We start from the raw sequence: 25632 nt of genomic DNA, 5'->3' as shown, positions 1-25632 counted from the left end.
TATTAGTTTTTGTCAATTATTTCTAAGCTGAATCCCAAGGGGTTTTCTATACAAGAGAAAGGCCTGCAAGTATCATTTACTATGATACTCTGTTCACTTGGTACAGCAGAGATCCTTTATAATTAAGTAGGTGCTTTTCTGTCCTGTGAGAGCTATATATAGAACTTATTTTCAAATATGCAGTAGTTCCTTAAAAATCTGGGTCACTGGGGCTGAATATGTAGTTCAGTGGTAGACGCTTGCCTCACCAGTGTCTGGGATTGATTCCCAGCATCACACACATTTTAAAACAAAATGGATCATTCAAGATATCTCAGATGTTTTTTTTTTTTTTTTCCTTCACATAGAATATTTTTTAAATTTAATAATACTGACTCAGAAAGAGAAGGAACCAAAGAGAAGGAACACTTCTTGAAAACACTGATTAGTTTTCAGATGATAAAAGACAAAAAATATAAACAAACACTGGTATTCACAAGTTCCAGACTATTTAAGCAATATCAGTACTCTTTTTCCTCACTAATTCCAATAACTGAGGTTTAAACTGGAAGAAAAATTATAATTGCTTAGAAAACATGTAAATACATTTTTAAATTTTTAGTGTACTCAGCCAGCCATGGTAGAGCATGCCTAAAATCTCAGCTACTTGAGAGACCAAGGTAGGAGGATCACAAGTTAGATGCCAGCCTGGGTAACTTAACAAGACTTGTCCCAAAACAAGTTTTTTTAAAAAACAGCTAGAAATGTAACTCAGTGGCAGAGTACTCATCTAGCATGCACAAGGTCCTGAGTTTAAGTTCTAATACCACGAAAAAACGTTAATTTAGCTATTAAGATTTATGAATCAGAAATAAAATTAGAGTACAAATTACAAATATTTTGAAGAATTAAGAGCATTATTTTCTTCTATTCCCTTTGTCTTACATAAAATTTAATCCCCAGAAGCCCACAGGATTTACAAAATAATATTTTATTATAAAGCTTCATGTTCCAAAACACACAGTGAAGTTTTCAAAACAAGCACAAGCAACTTCAAGCCTTCATGGGTGTACTTACTGTTTTGTGCCCATTCTGGCAGGCCACATGCAGTGCTGTCTGCCCCATCGCATCCTCAACATCGACATCACTGACATGTTGCACGAGGTCATGGAGCAATTCTGTCCGCCCATTCACAGCCAGCCAGTGTATCTGTGAAGTCATTTAGTTACTTAATACTTGTGCAAGAATATTTCATAAGAAAACAAAAAATAATGCTACTATCTCAAATGAACATGATATGCAAATTAAAGATATTTTAAACCCATATACTTTTTCCATTTTTTTTTTAACATGAGAAAGACACATGGCATCAAAATACAGATTACTCCATCAGGTATTACGTCATCAAGTACTTGATGACTAAAATAGTATGGTACCTAGGCTGAGGATCACCAAATACTTTGCAAGAAGATTTAGATGATGATGTTGAAGAAGTATCCCATAAAGCACAAAGAAAAAAAAAACAGAACAAAAGAGAAAACATAATAAAATTGATGACCTAGTCCAAGTGGTCTAAAATTCAAACATAAGAGTTAGGAAAAGAGAGAACAGGGGAGTGGGAATCATCCAAGTCATAATGTATGAAAATTTCCATGAGCTCCCATTATATAAGTTTCTAGGTTGTTGGAACTCAGTGTTATCCAGTCAAATGAATAAAATAAATCCAACCAAAACATATAATCATGAAATTTTAGAATGCTGAAGCACAAAGTAAATTCTGTAAGTTTCTAAAGACAAAAAAAAAAAACAGATTTCATATAAAGGCTCAAGAATCAAAATGGCACCAAACTTCAAGAATGAAAACTAGAAGACAACAAAGCAATGCTTTAAAAATACAAAGGGAAAATTATATCCAGCCTAGAATTTTATTGTCAGCCAAATTATCAATTATATAATTGTGCAAATGCAAAGAATCAAGTCATATTCAAACATGCAAAGTGGCAACAAATTTATCTCCCATGCACCCTTTCTCAGGAAACTACCAGTTGATGTGCTCCAGCAAAGTGAAAGAGACATAAGACTCAGATAACACAACTCAAAGCAAAAGAGAAAAAATAAATAAACTAATTAAGTGAGCTCAGCAAGGTTGTACAATACAAGATTAACACACACAAAAAAAAACCCCTGCACTTTATATACACTAACACTAAACATGCAAAAACACAATTAAACGCAATACCATTTACACAACTGCTCCAAAGAAAATGAGATTCTTGGCTAAATGCTTAATAAAACATGCACAAAATCCCTATGCTGAACAGTACAGAACGCTAATGAAGAAATCAAAGATATATATGAATGGAAGGATACACTGTGTTTATGGATTGGAAGACTCAATCAACATAAGATATCAATTATCCCCAAATTGATCTTTCAGTTTAATATGACTCCAATCAAAATCCCAGAAAGGTATTTTTGTAGACACAGACAAATTTGCCCTAAAATTTGTATAGAAATAAAAAAGAACCAGAATAGCTAACACAAACCTCACAAAGAAAAATTAAAGTGGGAGGAATTACTCTTGTGATATTAAGTCTTGCTACAGAGTTGCAATAATCAAGACAGCATAGTACCAAGGCTGCGGATATAGCTCAGTTGGTACAGTGCTTGCCTTGCACACACAAGGCCCTGGGTTCGATCCCCAGTACCCTCCCCCCCACCAAAAAAAAGAAGATAGTGTAGTACCCACAGAGGGGTAAACACATAAATCAATGGAATGAATGAAAAGCACAGAAAAGGCCCAAGTAAATATGCCCAACTGATTTTTAAGAAAGATGCAAAAACAATTCCATGCAGAAGGGACAGCCTTTTCAATAAACAGTGCTAAAGAAACATAGACAAGGACTGAGGTTGTGGCTCAGTGGTAGAGTGCTCGCCTAGTAAGTACGCATGAGGCACTAGGTTCAATCCTCAACACCATATAAAAATATTGTGTCCACTTAAACCTAAAAAAACAAATATTTTTTAAAAAAAGAAACATAGATAAAAAAACATTCATGGGATTTTTATTATTTCTGTAGTCCCCTATGAGTTTATAATTTCACAAATAATATCTTAAGATTAAAAGTTTTTAAATGAAATAAATGAGTATCTATATGCCAATTAAAAAAAAAAAGAACCTCAACCTAAGCCCCATATCTTATACAAATATTAACTCAAAAGAAATCACAGACATAGATGCAAAATGTAAAACTAACACTTTTAGAAAAAAAGGGATAAAATCTTCAGGATGTTGAGCTAAACAAACAGCTCTCAGCCTTTATACCAAAATCATGATCTATAAATGGAAAATCTGATAAAGTCTACTTCATCAAAATCAAAAACTTTTACTTTTCAAAAGACCCTGATGAAAATTCAAAAAAAAAAAAAGATCCTCATGAGAGTTTGAAAAGCAAACTACAGACTGGGAGAAAATATCTAAAAATCATATACCTGAGATAAAGCCCTTTTCTCTTGGATATATAAAGACTTCCCACAACAGTTTTTTTAAAAATCCAATTAGAAAATGGATAAATGACATGAATTGGCATTTTGTTCCATATAAGAGGATATGATATACAAATGGCAAATAAGCCTATGAAAAGATGTTCAGCATCACTGACAATTAGACAAATGCTTATTAAAAGCACAATGAGATCACACATCCATCATAATACTCCACAAAAAAAACATTCAAGCTTCCTGGCTACATATCTGTAATCCCAGTGATTTGGAAGGCTTGAGCCAGGAGGACCACAAATTCAAGGCCAGCCTCAGCAACTTAGTGAGACCCTATCTCAAAATAAAATAAAAAGTGCAGAGGGTGTGACTCAGCAATAGAATGTCCCTATGTTCAATCCCCAGTACAAAAGGGGGGGAAAAATGGCAGCAAATGCTTGCAGCAAATTCTGGCAACAAATTGAAAAACTGTATCACTCAGATATTATTGGCAGGAATATGTTATAGCAAAATGTGCATTATATATTCTATACAAAAAATATCAAAATTAGCACTCAGAAATATTTAGACACAAAGATATGAAATTTTTAAATCCATTAAAATAGCTGAGAAGAATTGCCTAGAGATAGGTAGACTTTAGGGGGACAAGTTTGGGAAGGCCAAAAGACTTGTTTCCTTCACCAACCCTTGTCAAATCATTTGACTCTACGTTTGTGCATGAATAATTTTATTCAATAAAAATTTTAAAATTATTTTCTACTCCATCTTCCTTGAATTTCAGGAATTAAGCAAAGAAATTAGCAGATAAAAACATATGTGTCAACAGATTAAATTAACAACAGACACCTTATATTGCCTAAACTGGGTAGTATCCTAAAGATACTACATCATTTCAAAGGGTTCATACCTCTGTGGTACCTACCAAATCACTAATTCTGTAGATACACAGAACACAATCTTTCCTTACAGAGTAGATGATATTATATTGCTAATATATAACAAAACCTGTAGAGCCCATATAATAATCATGATTAAGCTTATTATTTAATAAGCCACTCAAAAAAATTCAAATTTTAAGGAAGGTCCTCTCCTGAAAGGACCCTGCCCTCTCAACTGAGGGTATCTTTTCTTTCTCCTCTAATAAACTTTACCATATTTTAAAATACATATATAAAATATACATAGATTTATATTCTGTATATAATTTTAAATTTTATATATACCTATAAACATATATAAAAAATACTGTTTTTCTTATATCTCCCCCAAAAGTCTTTAATCAGAAAGGCCTTGAAAACTGGCTTGGTAAGTAAATAGTCAATATTCTTCTTTATTTACAAATTAAAAGGTAAAAATCAGGATGGGCATTGCCTAGCATGTGTGAGGCACTGGGTTCAATCCTCAGCACCACATTAAATAAATAAGTTATAAAATTCTGATAAAGAAATAGATTTTTTAAAAAAAGATAAAAATCTACAAGTATTATCAAAGGAAGGTGAAATTCAATTTAACAAATAATACTTAATATCTTCTGCCATGACTTCAAAATTATTGTTCAATAATTCTATTTTATCTCTACTTTCAAAACGAATAAGGCTCTATTAAATGATGATGATGATTGGTTAAAATTCTGAGATTTCAACAATCCTATTAGTAATAGCTCATACCACCTTCCCTACAATATTTATATGGCTCAAAACTAGATTAACCTGCCAGGCATAGGGGTGCATGCCTGTATTCTTAGCAATTTGAGAGTCTGAAGCAGGAGGACCACAAGTTTAAGGCCAGCCTGGGAAACTTAAGACCTGTCTCAAAATAAAAAATAAAAAGGGATAGGGATGTAGCTCAGTGGTAAAGTGACCTTGGGTTCAATCCTCAGTACCAAAAAAAATATGGCAAAATGGATAAAAATACTAGTTTAAGATATAACACATCTAAAAGAACATAGGCCAAATATTAACTGTGATTACCTCTGAACCCAGGGATTATAAGAAGTGCTAATTCTCGTTTTTACTTTATTCCTTTCTCTCTAGCCACACCATTTTCCTAAAATGAAATATAACAGTACTCAAATGGACATAATGAAAACAGCTCTCCTACAATGAACTGATAACATATCTTAGCAGAGATGCTCCTAAGAAGTCCCTTGAAAGTCAGTGACCAAAGTTAGGCAAATAAGACTTCAAAATAAATGATAGTCATAATCTAATAAAGAGAAGTGAACTACAACTTAACTGAAAACTATATCTCAAATCATTCTACACCTTCTTAAATACTATAAAGATCTCACAGAAACACTCATACTACATTGTTCATTGCCATCACGTATTCAAGATTGTATTTAAAAAATTATTTTTAAAAATCTCAGATAAAATAGCACTTACTGCTGTAAGGCCTTCATTATTACAAATGTTGACATCAGCACTGTATTCTAATAATTTACTCATACATTTCTTCTGCCTAAAAAGAAAGACAGTCACAGATAACTGATACTAGAAAAAATATACAAACTACAATTATTTTACTGAAATATTAATTACAATCAACATTAGTTGATATATATATCTGTATTTTCAACTATAACTGCAATATTTAAATGAACACTATTTGAAATAAAATATAAAATTGTTTCTATGATTCAAAGATAACATGATAAAGAAATAACCATTAAGTTTTCATGTCATTGGAACAAACTTATTCAAACTGCAGAAACTTCTAGTGTTGACTAAATGGAATAGTAATTGCCATAAGAAATATAAGCATAGCAAAATGTTTCAATGTTGTATTCCACATTCTTGATTGGAAAATACTAAATACTGAGTTATAAAAACACAATCAGAAAACCTGTAAAATGTATGTCTATGCATTCCTCTCTACCCACTTCATTTTTTTCATTCATTTTTATTATGATAAAATACACATAACATAAAATTTATCATTTTAAACATTTAAGAGTAAAGTTTTGTGGTATTTTACATAGTACAAAGTCAAAGTTCATCCATGTTGTAGCTTATGTCAAAATTTCCTTCCTTTTTGAGGCAGAATAATATTTCATTATGTATATATGCCATATTTTGTTTAGCCATTCATCAGTTGATGGACACTTGTTTCCACATTTTAACTATTATAAATAATGCTTATGTACACAGGTATGTGAAATATTTCTTCAATACACTGCTTTCAATTCTTCTGAATACACACCCAGAAGTAGAACTGCTAGATCACATAATAATTCTATTTTTAATATTGTGAGGAACTGCCATATTTTGTTTTCATGTTTGTTTTTGCAGTGCTAGGGATTGAACCCAAGACCTCATGCATGTAAGACAAGCAGTCTATCACTGAACAACATACACCTGCCCCAAAGAACTATCATATTGTTTTCCACAGCAGCTCTTCCATTTTACATTCTTACCAACTATACAAGGGTTCCAATTTCCTCACATACTGGCCAATATTTGTTATTTTCTGGGTTTTTTTTTTTTTATGGTAGTCATTCTAATGATTATGAATTGGTATCTCACTGCAGTTTTATTTTGCATTTTCCTCATTAGTGATGCTGAGCATCTTTTCATGTGCTTATTGGCCATTTGCATATCTTTAGAGACATGTCTCTTCAAGTATTTTGCCCATTTTTGTACAGTCCACTCACTGCATTTTGTTCCCAAAGTTTCTTCTTAGCCTATCCATTCCTAGTTACTATTCAATATGCATCTTAAATTCCCCTTCATTAATAAAGTCTGTATGAATTCCTGTGAACTACATGGAACCTCATATTCCTCTGGAAGCATATTACCTACTGGTATCACTCATTTGGCAATCAATACACACACACACACACACACACACACACACACACGGGCTTAACTATGCTCAGCACTGAACTGATTGAGGAAATATAATCTGTGGCATGAAGTTATGACCTAAATGAATAAATAGAAATACATATAAAATAGTGCATATAGTATTAATATATGTATTAATAATATACTATACATAGTATATAGTGGTATATGCAGAGTAAATGGCAGATATGTATATATTACCATTTATTCAACTAATTCATAAACTTCTGCTATGTATTATATCATATTTCCTTAATCAACTCATAATCAAGCATAGCCAGACCCATAGTGGCTCTCAAAACTCCATTACTCAATCATTAAAATTATTAATGATCACATAAATCTTTTAAAAGAAAAAAAGGACTAGCAAATTACTTTTTTTTTTTTTTTTTTTTTGCAAATTACTTTTCTTGTTTTGAGTTTTACACTTAAAACAAAGTTAAATGTCATTTAAAAGTCAGATTATAAACTAGGCTAAGACTAAGGCAGGAGAATCCCAAGTTCAAAGCCAGACTCAGCAACTTAGCAAGGCCCTCAACAACTTAGTTTGCCTCAAAATTAAATATAAAAAGAGCTGGAAATGTGGCTCAGGAGTTAAGTGCCTCTGGGTTCAATCCTGGTGCCAAAAATAAATAAATAAATCACATTATGATCAAAGAAATGGAAGAAAATAAAGCTCAGAATAAACTCTTAAGTTTGAATATTTACAAACTTTCCTCATCTAACACATCATTATGAAGATCTTAGAAAATAAATTCTCACTAAGCACGGTAGGGCACACCTATAATCCCAGCTACTCCAAAGGTGAAAGTAAGAGGATCTCAAGTTAGAGGCCAGCCTGGGCAACCAAAGAGGACCCTATTTCAAAGTTTTTTTTGCTTTTTTTTGTTTTGTTTTGTTTTTTTTAAAGAGAGTTGAGGATGTTAAAAAAGAAAATTCTCAGCTTCTGTAGAAGCTTAATGGGGCTTCTTTTAGAAAGGAAGGCAATCCAACACAACACTAATAGTGACAAGAAAAATACTAAAGCAGGCCAACAGAAATATATTATCCATCTAACAATGACAGCAAAGGAAGCAAAAGAAAAACTAATGGATCAGCAAAAGTAGTAGAATTCTCCTGTGACTTCTACTTCAGTATGGACAAATTTGAATTCATAATGAAGTCATAGAAAACAGCTATTTCTGAAAACACCAATAGCTTTAGGAAGTAACAAGGATTCAAGTCAGTTAGCAAACATTTACTGAGCATCTCTATATCGTACAAGACATCAATTCAATTTTTAAAAAGCTAAAATATTTAAATATTGGATATTAAAAGCACACTTTATTAAAAATAGAAAGGCAACCAAATTAGCAAATGGGTGATGAACTCTTCTAATTCCTCCTCTTGCTGACTTGATAAGTGAATCATGTAATACCTGCCAAATTTCTTCATCTTTAAAGTATAATGGTCTTTTCAATTACTATTGACAGAAACAGTGATCAAAGCTATTTTCTATGTACTTAAAAGGCCTGTATACTGGAAAACAATATATAAAACATCCTTTTAGCAGATCAAGAACATCCTGTCTTTCAAGTCTAAAACATACTTCTTGATCCTCACATTGAAACTGTATGAGTAAGTCTACCTACAATTACAGCGGACTTTTTAATCCCTGCCTTGTGTCCTTCCCTTTATGATGGTTGACAGAACACATATAAACTTTTCAAAGACTATTGTCAGTAGCCAGGCACAGTGGCATATACCAGTAATCCCACCAACTTGGGAAGCTAAGTATTGCCAAATTCGAGGTTAGCCTTAGCAACTTAGTGAGGCTCTAAGCAACTTAGAAAGATCCTCTCAAAATAAAATACAAAAAGAGCTAAGGTATAGCTCGGTCGTAAAGTGCTCCTAGGTTCAACTGCCAGTATCAAAAGGAAAAAAAAAAAAAAGACTGTTAAGACTGTTGTCACTATCCTATTAACACCTGGGACAAAAGATCTGAGATCAATTCAGCTCTATGATCTTGAGTTGACACACTACAATATACCTAAAGACTTTTATAAAAACAACTGTTTAATCAGCATGTTGTTATCAGTTAAAACAACAGACAATTAAGCTGGTTCATGTGTTAAAAATGCATAAAAGGAGACACATCAGACAGTGTGAAAAGACTATGTCTTTCCCCTGCCCAACCCAGACATCCCTATGGTTCTTTATCTTTTTGGTTCAATTTTCATCCTTATATGCAAAATTTGTGCCTCAGATTGATGCAGTGGGTAATCTTATCTCAGTTTAGAACAGGAAACAAAAATATCTCCAAGATTAATCAAGAGACACAACAGGAATGTACTTCCATAAAGAAGTTTTATAGTACTCAAAAAAGTTCCTCAATGCCTCAATCAAAATCTACTTATTTTCATTTTAAATTTAATTCCAATCATTTTGGTATCATTTCTTGGTCCAACAGAATTCTAGATGAAAAACAGTAGCAGAGGCAGACACAGAAGTATGACACTCAGAATTCCTCATAGAAAAGAAAAACAAAAACCATAAAAGTTAGAGTAGGGTTTAGAATAGCACACAAAAACACAATGATGTTTAGATGATGACCAGAATTAAGAATTGGCAGGAAGAAGCAAAAATATACTCAATACACAAAGTTTTTCACTTTTTGAAAATACTTTTTTTTTTTTTAAGCACAATCATTTATTTAGGAAACTTTTTTTCACAGTTAAAATGAAAAAAGTTTTAACACTGAAAGTTACCCTTAACTAGAAAGTTTACATCAATACAGTTATTCTCAAACAACTGTAAACTTGGTACAATGTGCTCACTGTCCTTAATTCTACTACTAAAATTAACTAAACAAGTAATTTGGAAATTAAGCCATGAAGTTATGAGTGGCAAAAGATTGCAGTGAAAAAAGACAACAAAAAACAGAGGTTAAAATTATGCTTTTCAGAAAATGTCATTATAATACAAGTAATGATGAACTATTGCAATATATTTTTAGGAAGAAAAATATTAGTGAATAATAAGTTATTAAATGATATTTTTAAATGTAACAATGATCCAAGACTCACTTTAAAGAGAAAAAATACGTATATATCCTTAAGAAACAAAAAAATTATAACAAGTAAAATGTATTATTTTTCTAATTTCTCCCTAAGGCAATTATGGAGGGGAAGGTCATCAAATCAAGGTAGAGTGAAATACCAATAATAAAGCTTTAGCTACTTTAGGAAACTAAATATTTTACCCATTTCTAGCTGCCAAATGAAGAGGTGTACAGCCTGAAATATCTTGATAGTTAGGATTTGCTCCTTTCTTTAACAGCAAAACCAAGCATTCCACTGATCCACAACTAAAAAATATTAAAAGACAGTTAAAATACATTCAACGAAAGCCACACTTGGCAAAGTTTAAATAAAAAACAAAAACTTCTATTAAACAACATTATTTTAAAACTCTGTATTTATCTACAATTTGATTTAACTTCTGTCACAAATACCCTCTATCTTCAAAATGGTACATTCTATTAGGAAAGCTATAAAGGATTTGAGATGTTCAAATAAAGCAAAATAAAGAATTCATTTATAAAAGAAGCTATATAGTACTCTCAATTTTTGGATTTCTAGGAATCAACTTAATCATAAACAATTAATTTAAACACATCTACCTATAGCCAGAAAGAAGAACAGGTATCAATAAATTAACTGATTGATTATACAGTAGAAGACTACAGATAAAAAAAAATGGTACTCCCACAAAGATAAAAATATAGATTGCTGTATGTACACACATGGATGTATAACCAATGTGATCCTGCAATCTGTACACGTAGAAAAATGAGAATTCATACCCTATTTGAATCAAATGTATGATATGTCAAAATCATTGTATTGTCTTGAGCAACAAATAAAAAAAAAGGAAAAAAATATAAAACGAATGACTTCAAATACATTTAGCTTATTCCTTCTATCCCTTTTATTGATGGGATAAAAGAAAAATTGGGTGAATTCACACTCTGTGTATGCCAGAAAAAACAACCCCACACCTAACCTAGAACAAGCTAAGACAATAGGAACATGAGACTTGAGTTCAATCCCAAAGTTAATCATTTATCTAGAGAGAATACATAGCATACTATTTCCTAAACAGGATAAAGACTATTTGACTGCGTGTACTTATCTCTCCCCATAAATATTATGAGACAATGGTGAGTCAAACTCATGATTCTTAGGTTAGACCAGATTTTAACAAAAAATATCTTTAGTCTTACTTTGCTGCAATGTGAAGCAAGCTTCTTTTCACACGTCCAAATGCATAATTGACATCAAATTTTGAATTTGACAGTAGTTCAGAAACAGACCTATGCTCCCCAAAAAAAAAGATTAAAAAAAGAAATCAATATGTAAACAAAAAATTTTAAACATAATAAATCAAGTTAATAGCTCTTTAAGTCTTCTTAATAACTATTCAAGGGCTGGGGGCTGTAGCTCAGTGGTAGAACACTTGCCTACCATATGTGAGGCACTAGGTTCAATTCTCAGCACCACATATAGATAAATAAAATAAAGATCCATGGACAACTAGGAAAAAAAATAAGAAATTCTTCCTAAAAAAAAAAAAACATAATAATAATTATTCAAAAGGTTCTATCTCTTATCAACCAAAAAGTAAAGCACTATTCTAAAGTACAGAATGGTAGCCAGAAAATATTATCCATAATTGAAATGCCCTCACCATAAACTGGTGCTGAAGGTTTCCTAATTCGCCACTCAAATTGTGCTGTTACATGTTCTGAGGATATCTAACAGAGTACATTGGCTTCAGCTCTCCCCAGATCCTTGAGAAACAAAGGGAATAGGCATAGCTGGTCCCCTAGCCAAAAGTTGAGTCTACCTATTATTAATTTTAGCCAAATAAAAAAAAAAGTCAGACAAAAACACCTTTTAAATATACCAGAGAGAAAATATAAAGCCAAAAAATAACTTATGTTTTAAACTTGCTTCAAAATAATTTTTCTTCACTTTCTTCTCATTGTACACCCAACTATCCACTAGCCAACTACAGCAGAGCTGACTGCTACAAGAATAAAAATCCCTTCACAAAGCCTGTATTTTAAACATGCCTCTATAAAAAGAGTGTCAACACTACATCAATAAAAAGAACATCAAAGTAGAAGCACAAAAGGAAAGTAAGCTACCCTCAGATGTAATCTTTCCTATAAAGATCAGTAGTAATCCTTAAAAGAAACCACTGCAATGTTTTTTCTATTTCAATGACCAATCAAATACTGAATATAAAATCTAATTATTCATTTAGAAAATCTCCTACCATAAAATTTTACAGCTTAGATATAGTTCTTGGGAAATTTTGTTCCTTATTTCACAACAGAAAATTATAATAGAGATGTTAAAACTGGCCTCAGGACATATCTATGTGCAAACTGTGAATCTGTGTGTGTCTGTGTGCATAATATTCAGAACAAAGTTTACTTCTAAGGCATAAATTTATGAAAAAGACACTCACCTGTGTTGATCAGCCATAACCATTGGCATTAATGTGTAAACTGCAGTTTCATTATCTGAGTTTCAAACAAAAGAAAAAGAATTAATTAATAGTCTACTTTTTCCAAAGGGTGATATTTAAGATTAAAAAGTTTTCTTTTGAGACAAGGTCTCACTGTGTTGCCCAAGCTGGCCTCGAGCTCCTAAGCAATCATCCAGCAGTACCCTCCCCATTATCTGGGACTACAGATGTGCACCACCATGCCCACTCTAAGATTAGAGTTTTCTTAACTCTACATAAAAAATGAGAAAGAGAGGTAGAAGAAGGTAAGAATAGTGCAGAATAGCAAAAGTAGTGAAAAATTTACAACTACTACATAATTTCTCATCTCCTCTACTGTGGTCACAAAAGAGATGCAGCTTCCGGATACAAGGAGCAAATTGAAGAGCTTATATTTTCTGTAGTTTTAATAACCATAATGTATTTCCAATGTGGTATTTTATCATACTTACATATACACTTTGTGAAATTTTAAATATTTATGGATATTAAAGATACATATACTAAGCTAAACCAGGCACAGTGATGCATACCTTTAATCCTAGCAACTCAGGACGCTGAGGCAGGAGGATCAAAAGTTCAAAGACAGCCTCAGCAACTTAGCAAGATCCTGTCTCAAAATAAAAAAAAATGAAAAGGACTGGGGTTGTAACTTAGTGATTAAGTGCCCCTGGGTTCAATCCTTGGTACCGCCCCCCCAAAAAATGCATATACTAAAATAATTTTGCAACCTTAAGCTCTTCAGTTTGCTCCTTATATCCGGAAGCTGCATCTCTTTTGTGACCACAGTAGAGGAGATGAGAAATTATGTAGTAGTTGTAAATTTTGTACTACCTTTGCTATTCTGCACTATTCTTACCTTCTTAGGTAAGAACCTTAGACCTGGTACTTCCTTCTTGATAATATAATAGAAGAAATTACTTTCAAAGTTTTAAGAAACAGAATTAAAAACAATTTTACTTATTACATTACACTATTCAGATTTGTAATCCTTTGTAATCCTGTAAATTCACAAACACATGATTCCAAAGAAAAGGTTAAAAATCAACACCTATAATGCCATATTATACTCATGTACATTTTACCTAATGTTTTGAACTTATTATTACTAATAGTCATGTCTCAAGTCATTTTAGAGGTTTATATTTTTTAAATTATTTACAGAGAGGAAAGCTTGAAAATCCCAAATAAAATCAGTGGATTAAAGTTTGAAGAGAAACAAGGTATTCCATTGTATCAAAGTATCTCCCCAAAATATTAACTAATTACAACGGAAAATGGTAAATTTACAGTAAAGAACCCAGCAAATACTACCTTAGTCAACTGACAAATGATAACATCACTTAAAATAATTCATATCAATACACAGTAGCTCCTGATATAATCAACTGAGGACACATAACTTTTGTATACATACACACACACACACACACACACACACACCCCAGACCTGTAACATTCTTAACCAAAATGTACAACTTCAATCTAATTATGAGAAAACACCTGACAAACCCAAGTTATGGGGAATTCCACAGAATGCCTTATCAGTCAGTCCCCTTTAAATCTCCAGGTCACTGGATAAAAGGAAAGGCTGAAGAATTATTCACAGTTTGGGAAAGAATAAAGAAACATAGGGGCTGGGGTTGTGGTTCAGTGATAGAGCGCTTGCCTCACACTTGTGAGGCATTGGGTTCAATCCTCAGCACCACATAAAAATAAATAAACAAAATAAAGGTATTTAAAAAAAAAAAGAATAAAGAAACATAACTAAATATGTGGCATCAGGATGATGACCCTAAAATAGAAAAAGGACATGAGTAGGAAAACTTGTGAAATTCTAATGAAGTCTGTAAGGTAGTTAACAGCACTACTATATGAATATTAATTTCTTAGTTATGATAATTGTACTCTGGTTATACAAGATATTAACATCAGAGAAAGCTGAGTGAAGGGTTATGGGAATGTTGTATTATTTATACAAATTTTCTATGAGTCTAAAATTACTGGAAGAAAATTTTTAAAGGAGGAGAGACTGTTATAGATTAAAAGAGTCTCGGGCTGGGGTTGTGACTCAGTGGCAGAGCGCTTGCCTAGCACATGTGAGGCGCTGGTTTCGATTCTCAGTACCACATGAAAAATTAAATGAAGATATCATGTCCATCTACAACTAGAAATATTTTTTTAAAAAAGAGTCTTAAGAGATGGATCAACTAAATGTAACGTATTGACTGAATACTAATTCAAACAAAGCAACTTTAGAGAATTTTGCGGGGAGGGGGGCTACCAGGGATTGAACTTGGGGGCACTAAACCACTGAGCTACATCCCCAGTCCTGTTTTGTATTTTATTTAAAGATAGGGTCTCACTGAGTTCTCAGTGTCTTGCTTTTGCTGAGGCTAGCCTTGAACTCGAAATCCTCCTGCCTCAGCTTCCCAAGCTGCTGGGATTACAGGTATGCACCACCATAACCAGCTTGAAAACCATTATCTTAAAGGCACTTTTGTTTTCACTAGGCTAGGGATCCAAAGGCACTGTTTTAAAAACTATAGACATGATCTCTTTTTTCTTCACAATCACTTTATGAAGTACCATTATCCCCATTTTACAAATGAGAAAACTGAAACACAAAGTAACAAGCTGTGTAATGGCAACAAACCACGGATTCTATACTCTCATAATACTATATGCCTTATAGTGTACCCAGAATATGCTATATACAGTAACCAAAAAGTCCATGACATGATACACTCTAATTTGTTTTATCTTCTTCTATTTCTTTCTTTAAAATGCTAACTGCAATCCAATAAAATGTTCTCAATAATTACTAATGAGTCACTACCAGAAGTTGAAAAGATTACACAAAGCCTCCTTTGGTATAACAACATTCTTTCTCTCAATAATACACACCCCAATTAAAAAAAATCTGAGTCTCGGGCTGGGGATGTGGCTCAAGCAGTAGCGCACTTGCCTGGCATGCATGCGGCCCGGGTTCAATCCTCAACACCACATACAAACAAAGATGTTGTGTCCGCCGAAAACAAGAATAAATAAATATTAAAAAAAAAAATCTGAGTCTCTAAACAATGACAATTTCCATAATTTAAAAAAAGTGATAAACAGGTAATACCCTTTTTTGTAAATTTAAATACAAATCAAAATAGTACATAATTGTAAGTGAGCATCATAAGATTTACATTGGTTTTATCTGTAAGGTTTTTATTTAGATAAAATTTAGAAGCCAGGCATGGTGGTACATGCCTGTAATCCCAGCAGTTCAGGAGGCTGAGACAGTAGAATCCAAGGCTCCAAGCCAGTCTCAGCAATTTAGCAAGACCCTAAGCAACTTAGTGAGACCCCATCTCAAGGACATGGCTCAGCGATTAAGTGCCCCTGCATTCATTCAATTCCTGATACAAAAAATAAATAAAATTTAAAAATTTTAAATTTAGATGTGGCTCTTATATTTTAAGTCACATTTAACCTTGTAAAAATATAGGTCACTACAAGGATAGGTAAGAATAAAGAATATATCCACAACTATATTCCTAAAAGGAGACTAAAAAATATTAGACTAAGAAAGAACAGTATAAAATTTGTTGCCAGATGCTTCCTTTTCCACACCTAAGTAAATACCCAGAAACCTAGGTAAGTTTTCAAAGTGATAAGAAAAATTTAACCTCTTGCTTTATAGATATGTTGGCCATTTTTATTAATAGTTTTGATTTATTCAATCAACTATTAAAAGGAAAATCTTAAAGAAAAAGGAGCTCAATTTATTATAAATAATTTCTTTTCAAACCATTAATGGGAATAATTTGTTTTAAAGCTGATAATTATCCTAATGATCATTCAAATATGTATGTTAAAATGTACTCAAATTCTTATTAAACAAACTACATTCACTGTAAATGCAATAATTTAAACTATTTTCTCTACATATGCAAACAATATACACAAATCTTCTAAAGTTCCTTGATAATCCACATCCCTAAAATAATTTCTTTGCCTTCGCCTCTTTTTCTCTCACAAGGCTATTTCTGTATTAGCCCTGCCTAGGATGACTCAACAACCTAGACTCCATTTCTTGGTGGTCATACTCAGGTTTTCACCACCTCAAGGAAAAAAACTGTGCCCCCTACCCCCAAGTCAGTAAATCATGCAACAAAGTTAACTGTAGAGTCAAACACAGCTTAAAACTTTACAGTTGTAAGAATTTAGTCTAATTAGATGCTTACTGACTGCTGAGTTTTAACAAGGCAAAAAAAACTCATTATTTCTTAAATGTACACTATTAGCACTTCTGTTCATTCCTCACAATGCAAACATGTTAATGTGAATTTGTAGAATGTACTATACACTCAGAAAATTCAAATATTAATCAGAAGTTAGGATCGAAGATAAATTTAAGAAACAAAATGAATAAATTCATCATAAATCAAAGAAAAAAAAACAGATAAACAAGATACCAGTTTTTCCTAGCAACATAGGAAAACAGTCTTACTTTTAATTGTAATACTCTTAGTTTCTAACCACTCAGACTGCTAAAGGTAATTTCCAGGTGTAAGTTGAGAACCTGATGCTTAAAGCCTTTAAAATGTTGATATAATTAAATCTTATTATTCTTTTTCTAAGAATTAACCATGGGGAAACAGGCAGACTAAGTCTTAAGTATAAAGTTGCACCCATAAAATCAGTTATAAAAACAAAAATCATGCATCTTATGAAATCCTGCAAAGTCATTAAGCATATAAGAATATAAAAAAATATTTATGAGGGGCTGGAGGTGTAGTCCAGTGGTAGAGCACTTTTCTGGCATACCTGAGTTTTATGCTCACTCAGCACCACTCCAAAAAAAAAAGTTTGAGACGTTTTCTAAATGCACATTAAGACTATATGCAGTACGATTTTATTTTGATGGGTAAAGAAAAGGAACTAACAATGGAAGGAAATAAAGAAATGCTAATATTATTTATTATTGATATTTATTATTGATATAGTGGTAGAAATACTATCAAAGTCTTTCAAATTATATTTATGTAAAAAATATTGGATGCACACTGGGCAATACAAATTCCAATGTCAATGAAACTACACACAAAGTCTTCATCAACTTATACCAATAATCTGACTTGGAAAATAAGTGAGAGCAGCACTTAAAGAACAGATTTAAAGATGGAAGTTAGAATAGAGAGAAAAAGTTGAAGCTGGAAATCTAGTTACTAAAATCCAGGACTTAACTACTTCATACTAACAAAATACCAAAATGTCTGCCATAAATCTTCCTTACTCTGAATCTTAAATAGAAACTCAGGGAATTTTTTGCAAGAAAATTATCCCAAAGTCCCCAATCCCACAATTCTTTCAAGATTCCCACGGGGTGGGGAGGAGGTTATGGCTCAGAGGTAGAACACTCAATGCCTGAGGCATTGGGTTAGATCATCAGCACCATCTAAAGTAAAATAAAGACATTGTGTCCACCTATAACCAAAAATAAATAAATATTTTTTAAAAAGATTCCCGGGCTGGGGTTGCGGCTCAGTTGTAGAGTGCTCGCCTATCATGCACGAGGCACTGGGTTCCATCCTCAGCACCACATAAATGTAAAATAAAGATATTGTGTCCATCTAAAGCTTAAGAATAAATATTTTAAAAAAATTCCCAAGTCTTCCTTCCAATAACCTATAACTTTCCCAGCACCAATTCAAAAAAAAGTTATTTTAAAAAATGAAATAACAACATAAACTACAATGAAGTGGGCGGGTATTCACCAGCCCTAACTCCCTCCTAACCCTTCTCTCACTTGCTCACTAGGGCATAAAAAGCCATTCTCTTAGAGGCATCACTGCCACCTCCTTCAGGCACTAAAACATCTGGATTCGTGAGGCTGGCTACAAACAAAACAAAACGGAAGTATTTTTCTCTTTTATTATTAGAGTTTTACCTATCCTGAAGGAATGCTGGCACACTGAACTAATAAGAGTCCTGAAATACAGGGACCATCTCTTCTTCCTCTTTTTTGACGCACCTCAGTTTCCACCTAGCCCACTGAATAAATGAAGCACGAAGGGAGGCATGCCTATTAAAGAAAAATGTATTTGTGTATACACACCAACTTTGAGAATACCTAAGTGATGACTGATGATCTTTTGTCTGTTGTCAAAACACAGTAGTGCCCTACATCTTAAATTATTAAGAATAAAATTGCTTACCCCCGCCCCCGCCCTCCAGCAGCATAAAGTAAATAGGATCTTTGGAGCATCTCCCTATCCCCCCCCCCCCCAAGCAATACTGTAAAATGGCTCGTAACTAGCGTTCTCTGAATACGGGTCTCCACCATCGGCTAGTATTCCTGCTCAGTCCCCCAAAATCGACAGTCAGGAAAGACCTCTGTTGGGATTGTTCCGGCAGCAGATCCCTCATAGACAGGGCCTCTCCCACAAACTCCCACCTGCCAGGGCAGGAGCAACCCGCCAGAGGGGTGCTGGGGGTCCCGGTCCGGGCCCTACCAGCTCAAGAAAGTAAAGTGGGCTTTAGGTTAGTTTTTTCACTACACCTTGACACGGCCCGAGCCCAGACCTCTCTGGTTCCTAGCCCCGCTCACCCTCCGGCAACTCCACGGTGCGAGCGCGTCGAAGCGAGCGCGTCAGGCGGTTAAGCTGTTCCATCGCTCTCTCCATCCTCGGCGCGTCCTACGGGATCGCCGTGCTGCGCCGGCGGCCTTCGCGCCAGCGCCCTACATCCCGCCCCAGGCCCGGCCAGTGGGCAGAGAAGTGGAATCCCCCCGGCCAGCACCCGTGACTGCGACAGAGGCTCGGAGCTGCGTCCTGGTTCCAGGACCCTCTGCTTCTATACAGACCACCAGCGCGGGGGACCACAGCCACCTCAGCTCGCGAGGTTCCTACAGCGGCCGCCGCTCCACCGCGGCCGGGGCTCTTTTTCTGGACTCGCACGGCCTTCTGGGAACTGTAGTTCCGGGCTGGCAGGGCGCGCTCCTGGGGCGGAGCCACGCCGGAGGCTGTGCGCCCCGCCCAGCTCCGCCCAGCCCCTCTGCCACTGGGCCAGGGCAGTGAGGCGAGCAGTGCTGTTTGTACCTCCAAATCCTGGAGAGACTTCCCTGGCGTTCCCTCCGGAGTTGTACAGGAGCAGTTACCTTCAATTCTATCACTCCCCTATAACTTAATGAGTACCACTATCCATTCTGGTATTGATACATTTTTTTTTCCAGATAAATGAACTCTTTAAATATTATATGTCAAATTTGAGGAGTAATAAGTTAAACAAATGTGAAAGCAAAATGCACGTTTTCCTTCTCTGTAAGAAAGTAACAATAGCTTCATACTTTGTGTCTCATACTGAGTGACTTCCTGGGGGTAGGGACAGCCTTGCTAGATCCTTGTAGTTACCACAACACCTAGCACCAAATTGAAACTTGGAGAATGATTGAAATAAAAACAGCATAAAAGAAAATTTTGGTACAATGCAGTCTCAATGTGATGACATCCTAATGGTAAATACAAAGACTTGAAAAAACCTTGACACCAACAAGTGTGGAAGAAATTAATAGAAAGCATATCAGTGGGAAAAAAATCGTATTTGTCATCTGTGCATAGCAGTTAAGCACCAAGCCAGGTTACAACGGAAATTTGAGCACCTGAAACTTGAAAGAATTAATCCCATCAGGGTATTAATAGGAGCCTGGTTAACACAACTGATGATGAAAAGTTAAGGAAGAAATTCTTCCTAAGTTTGTTACCAGTGCTAAGATGATGCCTGAGTAGGGGAGAAGGAAAGGGTTTGACTTTCTCAACTTCTTCTCCCTCAAAAAGGCAAAGTATCCCTGCAATGGATGGGCAGTAAGTATAAAAAAGAGAGTCTCACCTGCCCATACAAGATATGAAGTGGCAGATTGTGGTTGGTACTGATTGGGTGTTCCCTGTCAAAGCCATCCTAAATCAGTTCTAGCCTATAACTGCCATCACCTTCACCTAACCTGTTGGTTCAGATAAGACTAAACCAGTCTGGCAACAAGATGGGAGAAGTCAACCCTTCGAAGGTATGTCAAATGCTGTGAGCCAGCGTGGACCATGCCCAGTCTTTGCAGTAGCTCTGGAGATGGGCATAACCTGTTGGAAACTGGACAGCCCACCTTCTGTCTTTTATGGTGAATAACATTCTTTGGAAGGTCTTTGATGTTCCCTATATAAATAAAACAAGCCCGGGCTCCATTTTGCTTTTTAATATAGAAGCTTCCTCTGTATGATTGGCTTAAATGTCCTACCCCCGGTTTTTGAAATTATTTCTGTATTGTATCCTGTGGTTTTTTTTTTTTTCCACCATTCTATTTTTCTTAGCTTTTATTCCACAGCCAGCCCATTCCACCAAGGGGAACCACATCTCCACTGCCCATGTGAGATGTGGGGGGAAGGTCATATGTGTGAAAGAAAAATAAAGGTGGAAGCCACAGTTTAGGTATACCTAAGTTCAAGTGTCTATAACCATGTAACCAAAACTTAAGTCATTCCAACTCCCCAAAATGTTATCTCTAACCATAAACAAAACATAAACTTTATGTCCCTGTCAGCATGATTCAGTGAAATTAAACCAATCAGCTATAGAGAAATCAGCTTAAATAGCTGTTTGATGTTAAAGAAAAAAAAATGTTAATAATACCAGTCAATCACAAAAGAAATCAAAGTTCTTCCTCCTTTAATTTTTTTTTTTTTTTTGTGATGCTAGAGATCAAACCCAGAGACTTATGCATACAAAGCAAGCACTCTATCAACTGAGCTATCTCCCCAGCCCTCCTTTAATGCTTTATAAACTGTGATAAACTGTGCTGTAACTGCAATAAGGTGAGTGTCTTACTACAGTTCAAAATCTCCTGGATCACAATCTGTACTTTTTGAATGCCAATAAATTTTTAAGTTTTTTCTAACTTGATTTGATTTGATTTTTTACATATGAAAAGATAAAACAAAGCATCTATTTGCTCTAAGAGACTACCTTTTCCTCAAATTTCAAAGAGGAATTGGAGATAACATATATCTGATAAATATTAACCAAAACATGAGGTGTTTGGATCTGCCTGACTTTGGATCCCAGTATTCCACTGTGTTCAATCTAGGTCAACATTTTCTTTCATCTTCTCTTTCTTTTTTAATACTGTTGTTTTCTAATTGTACAGATTGTAGAGGTCAGGGCTGCTGGGCTCTGCCTTCTTTTTCAGTGTACTCCTGCACTGGGGTCAAGGTTCTCCAGAGAAACAGAACCAATTTGTGTGTGTGTGTGTGTGTGTGTGTACTTAAGAGGTTTATTATAAGGAACTGACCCATGATTACTAAAACTGGCAAACACAATGTCTATGGTGTGGGCCAGCATGTTTGAGACCCAGGAGACCCAATGGTATAATTCCAACCCAAAAACTGCTAACCAGGGACAGCCAATGCTGCAAATGAAGTTAAAGGCAGTTAGCTGGAGAATTCCTTCTTGCTCTATGAAGCTGGTCTTTTAGTTCTATTCAGACCTTCAGTTGATAAGTCAAAGCCCACCCACATTATGGAGGACAATCTGCTTCACCCACAGTTCACAAATTTAAATGTTAACTTCATCCAAAAATATCATCCAACTTGATACATAAAATTAACCATCATAAATAATATTAACATGAACAAAATTAAAGCAAAAATAAAATAGTTATTAGAGTGCAGGAGAATCAAAAGGCAGTTTATCATTGTCCTCAGCCTATACCTAAAAACATAGACTAAAAATAAAACTACACTTGGCAGAACTACAAGAATAAATTTACCACCACAGGCATAAATTTTTAACACCCTTCAGTATGAAACTGATAGAACTAACAGAGAAAGAAAAAAGATAGGTATGAATATAGAACATTCAAAATATTTGATGACAGGCCTCATTAAAGGGCATATATGAACATTCACTTCACCTAACAAAGAGGAAATACAGATTCTTTTAAATTATAAATGTTAGATTTACAAAAATACAAAGGTTCTGGGCAAGGTGGCACATGCCTATAATCCCAACAGCTCAGGAGGCTAAGGCCTCCCGAGCTTTGAACTTGAGGATCTCAAGTGCTGGTCAGAGAGCTGGTGGAGGTCTTCAGCACTCTGTGGAGGGGCCTCTTCTCAGGGTTAAAGGCCACTTGGGCAGGGCCCATGGGGCTGACCATATTCTTGTCTGTCTTCTTGAATTCTGTGCAATCCAAAGGTGACTGTCTTGGACTAGAGGTGTTTTGTTCAGCTGGACAGCTAGCTATGCAGGGCAGTGGGCAGCACTGCTTTTGACTTTTCTGAAGAACAGGGGTTTGGTAAGAAATAGGAGTCAAACTTCACAAAGTCCTTCTCTGTTCTCATTGGCCACCATCCTGATGCTTCCTAGATCTTGGATCTGCCTGACTTTGGATCCCAGTATTCCACTGTGTTCAATCTAGGTCAACATTTCTTTCATCTTCTCTTTCTTTTTAAAAACTGTTGTTTTCTAATTGTACAGATTGTAGAGGTCAGGGCTGCTGGGCTCTGCCTTCTTTTTCAGTGTCCTCCTGCACTGGAGTAGGGTGACCTGGCCACACTCTCCCTCTTAGAGGCTCAAGGAAGAACAGGCCAGTGTGGCCTGGTCACTGCTGTTGGCCAGGACAGCTCCAAGCTTCTGTTTTCTTTTCAGGACTTGAGCTCATCTGTTGGGGAACCTCTGGCAGCTGATCTCTGAAGATGACTCCTACCAGGGTCACTCTGAGACTTGTCTTCCAGAGGAAACCCTATGGATCCCATATCTCTCCCTGTGCCTTCAGCCTCTTTCTTCTTAGCCTCTTCCTCCTGTTGTGTGTGGGGACAACAGGAGGGGATGCTCTGAGCTACTCTCCTCCTGGGTGCTGGATTTTACCCTTGCTCTGGGTAAAGTTGCAAGCACCTGTAGGGCCTGCCTCTGAGCAGTTGGAGGTCCCTGTCCCTGCTCTATGCTGAGGGTGTGGCCACTTCCCTGGTGCCCCAAGTCTCAGGCTGGGGGTGGTTCTTCTTTTCTTCCTCTTTCTCTTCTGATTGCTGCCTTCACTGTCCTCTTTCTCAGAAAGAAAGACAGTTTGCTGTCTCCTTCTCCAAGTCAGCTTTCTTCAAAAGCTTATGTCCCCCCCCCCCCCACACACACACACACCTTCCTTGACTGAGGGCTTGATCATCTTCATCAGTAGAAATGTCCTCAGGAAAACTGAGTTGAGAAGTCACCTTTAGTGAGGACTTGGAACTTTTTGATTAGTTTGCAGAGATGCTTCTGGTTGAAAGGAGGGATGCTTTTCTTGTTGGTTATTTCAAGGAGTTGGTTGGCAACAGCCTTTTAGTCAAACTGGAGTAGTAACCCTGTGTCCTTGAAGATTCCACAGTCTGTCCTTTCTCTTTCTTCATTGATTCTGTCTCTCCGGGAGTGGTATTTTCCCAGTGCTGTCTTCTTTCAGCTGATTGCTGCTGCCTCATTTTCAGAAGTCTCTTCTTCAGAGGTCACCATTACACACTGTCATTTTCTGTTCCTCCATTGTCTTTTCAGGTACAAAAGAAAACTAATCTACAATGACTTCTAAAACACCCCAAGGTATTGTCTGTATCAGTGTATGGTCCTTGGTCTTGGCAGCAATTTTGCAGAAGGGATCAATAAACTTGAGGTTCTAAGCCAAAAGCTCTTTCCTTCCCACTTTGGGAAGTTCATCCAGGTAAATACTAATGAAGTGGAATCTCACTCCATCAGGAGAATGACTCTCAGGACACAGGATCTACTTCGTCAGAACATACAGAAAAAAAATCTTGATTCAGTTTTCTTCCCAGCCATTTCATTTCAAAACTTCAAAAGACTGCCTCCGGACCAGATGGATCAACATATATTTGTGCAGGCGCAGCACGTCTATTCTCTTCCATTCTCTATTCATGGTTTGCCAAAAGGTCTGAATGAACAGGTGCACAAATGCTATGAACAGAGAAGTTTTGAAAAACATGAAAACATCAGAAACTTAAGAGCCTCTGAGCTGTTAACAAAATGGATGAGTTGGGAAATAGTTTTCGCTAGCTCCTCCTGCAGAAGGGGTTCATACTACACCCACAGTAGAAGAGTCCTTTCCATATTTTTAGGAGTTATCCTTGGCTGAAACTTCTTTTCTCTATCTGCGTCTTCAAGGTGAGGTACTGGCGCAGCTTCCTCACCACCTGGTTGGTCGCTGACGCCCTCTTCGAGGATACCAGCGGCTGAGAGAACTGGAGATCCACTGGCTGCACGGTAGTAGAGCCAGCACCAGACCAAGCATCCCGGCAGCATGCTGTAGGCCGCGCCTGCGCAGAGGAGGATATAATTATCTTATCAAGGTAAATCTGAAGATAAGAGAGAACTGGGTAGATTGAGAAATGTTTTTGTTTTTGTGATAAATAACATTTAATGATGGATTGGGTAAGAGAAATAGGGGGGAAAGTCTAGCTTATCAAATTGCATGTATGATAGTACCATTCTCTGGAACAGAAAACACTGGAATACAGTCAGATTCAGAGAAGATCATGTCATGGAAAATATGAAATACCTTCAAGGTATTGAAATAGAGATACCAGGTAGATGATTGGACCTGCATGACTATTGTTAGCTAGAGATACATATCTGGAAATATAACTGTATGAATGGCATTTGCAGCCTAAGGAGAGTATGTAACTGGAAATGAAGGGTTAATTTGTCCAAGACACCCCTATAGGTTGATCTCTCATATACA

At 35.6% G+C, this 25632-nt stretch overlaps 1 protein-coding gene and 1 pseudogene across 3 annotated transcripts in view; both read right to left on the bottom strand.

Moving 5' to 3' along the window:
• Hace1 (HECT domain and ankyrin repeat containing E3 ubiquitin protein ligase 1) overlaps nt 1-19803 on the bottom strand; it is an 88023-nt gene extending 68220 nt beyond the window's left edge. For 2 of the 3 annotated variants that reach the window (XM_071613177.1, XM_071613178.1), the window contains exons 1-6: nt 19480-19803; nt 12840-12894; nt 11587-11676; nt 10564-10668; nt 5862-5937; nt 1057-1188 (exon numbers count right to left, since the gene is read on the bottom strand). In XM_071613177.1, coding sequence (XP_071469278.1) covers nt 1057-1188; nt 5862-5937; nt 10564-10668; nt 11587-11676; nt 12840-12894; nt 19480-19555 — 534 coding nt within the window. In that variant the 5' untranslated portion in view covers nt 19556-19803. Of the gene's footprint in view, nt 1-1056; nt 1189-5861; nt 5938-10563; nt 10669-11586; nt 11677-12839; nt 12895-13411; nt 13490-19479 lie in introns of those variants that run through there. The other variant, XM_027928315.2, reaches the window with a different exon arrangement.
• LOC114086897 (ribosomal RNA processing protein 1 homolog B-like) lies at nt 19761-24810 on the bottom strand (annotated as a pseudogene).
• Between the last annotated feature and the right edge of the window lie 822 nt (nt 24811-25632).

The sequence above is a fragment of the Marmota flaviventris genome, chromosome 6 (genome assembly GCF_047511675.1).
Source record: "Marmota flaviventris isolate mMarFla1 chromosome 6, mMarFla1.hap1, whole genome shotgun sequence".
NCBI classification, from domain to species: Eukaryota; Metazoa; Chordata; class Mammalia; order Rodentia; family Sciuridae; genus Marmota; species Marmota flaviventris.
This window is presented reverse-complemented; position numbering and strand designations above follow the sequence as displayed.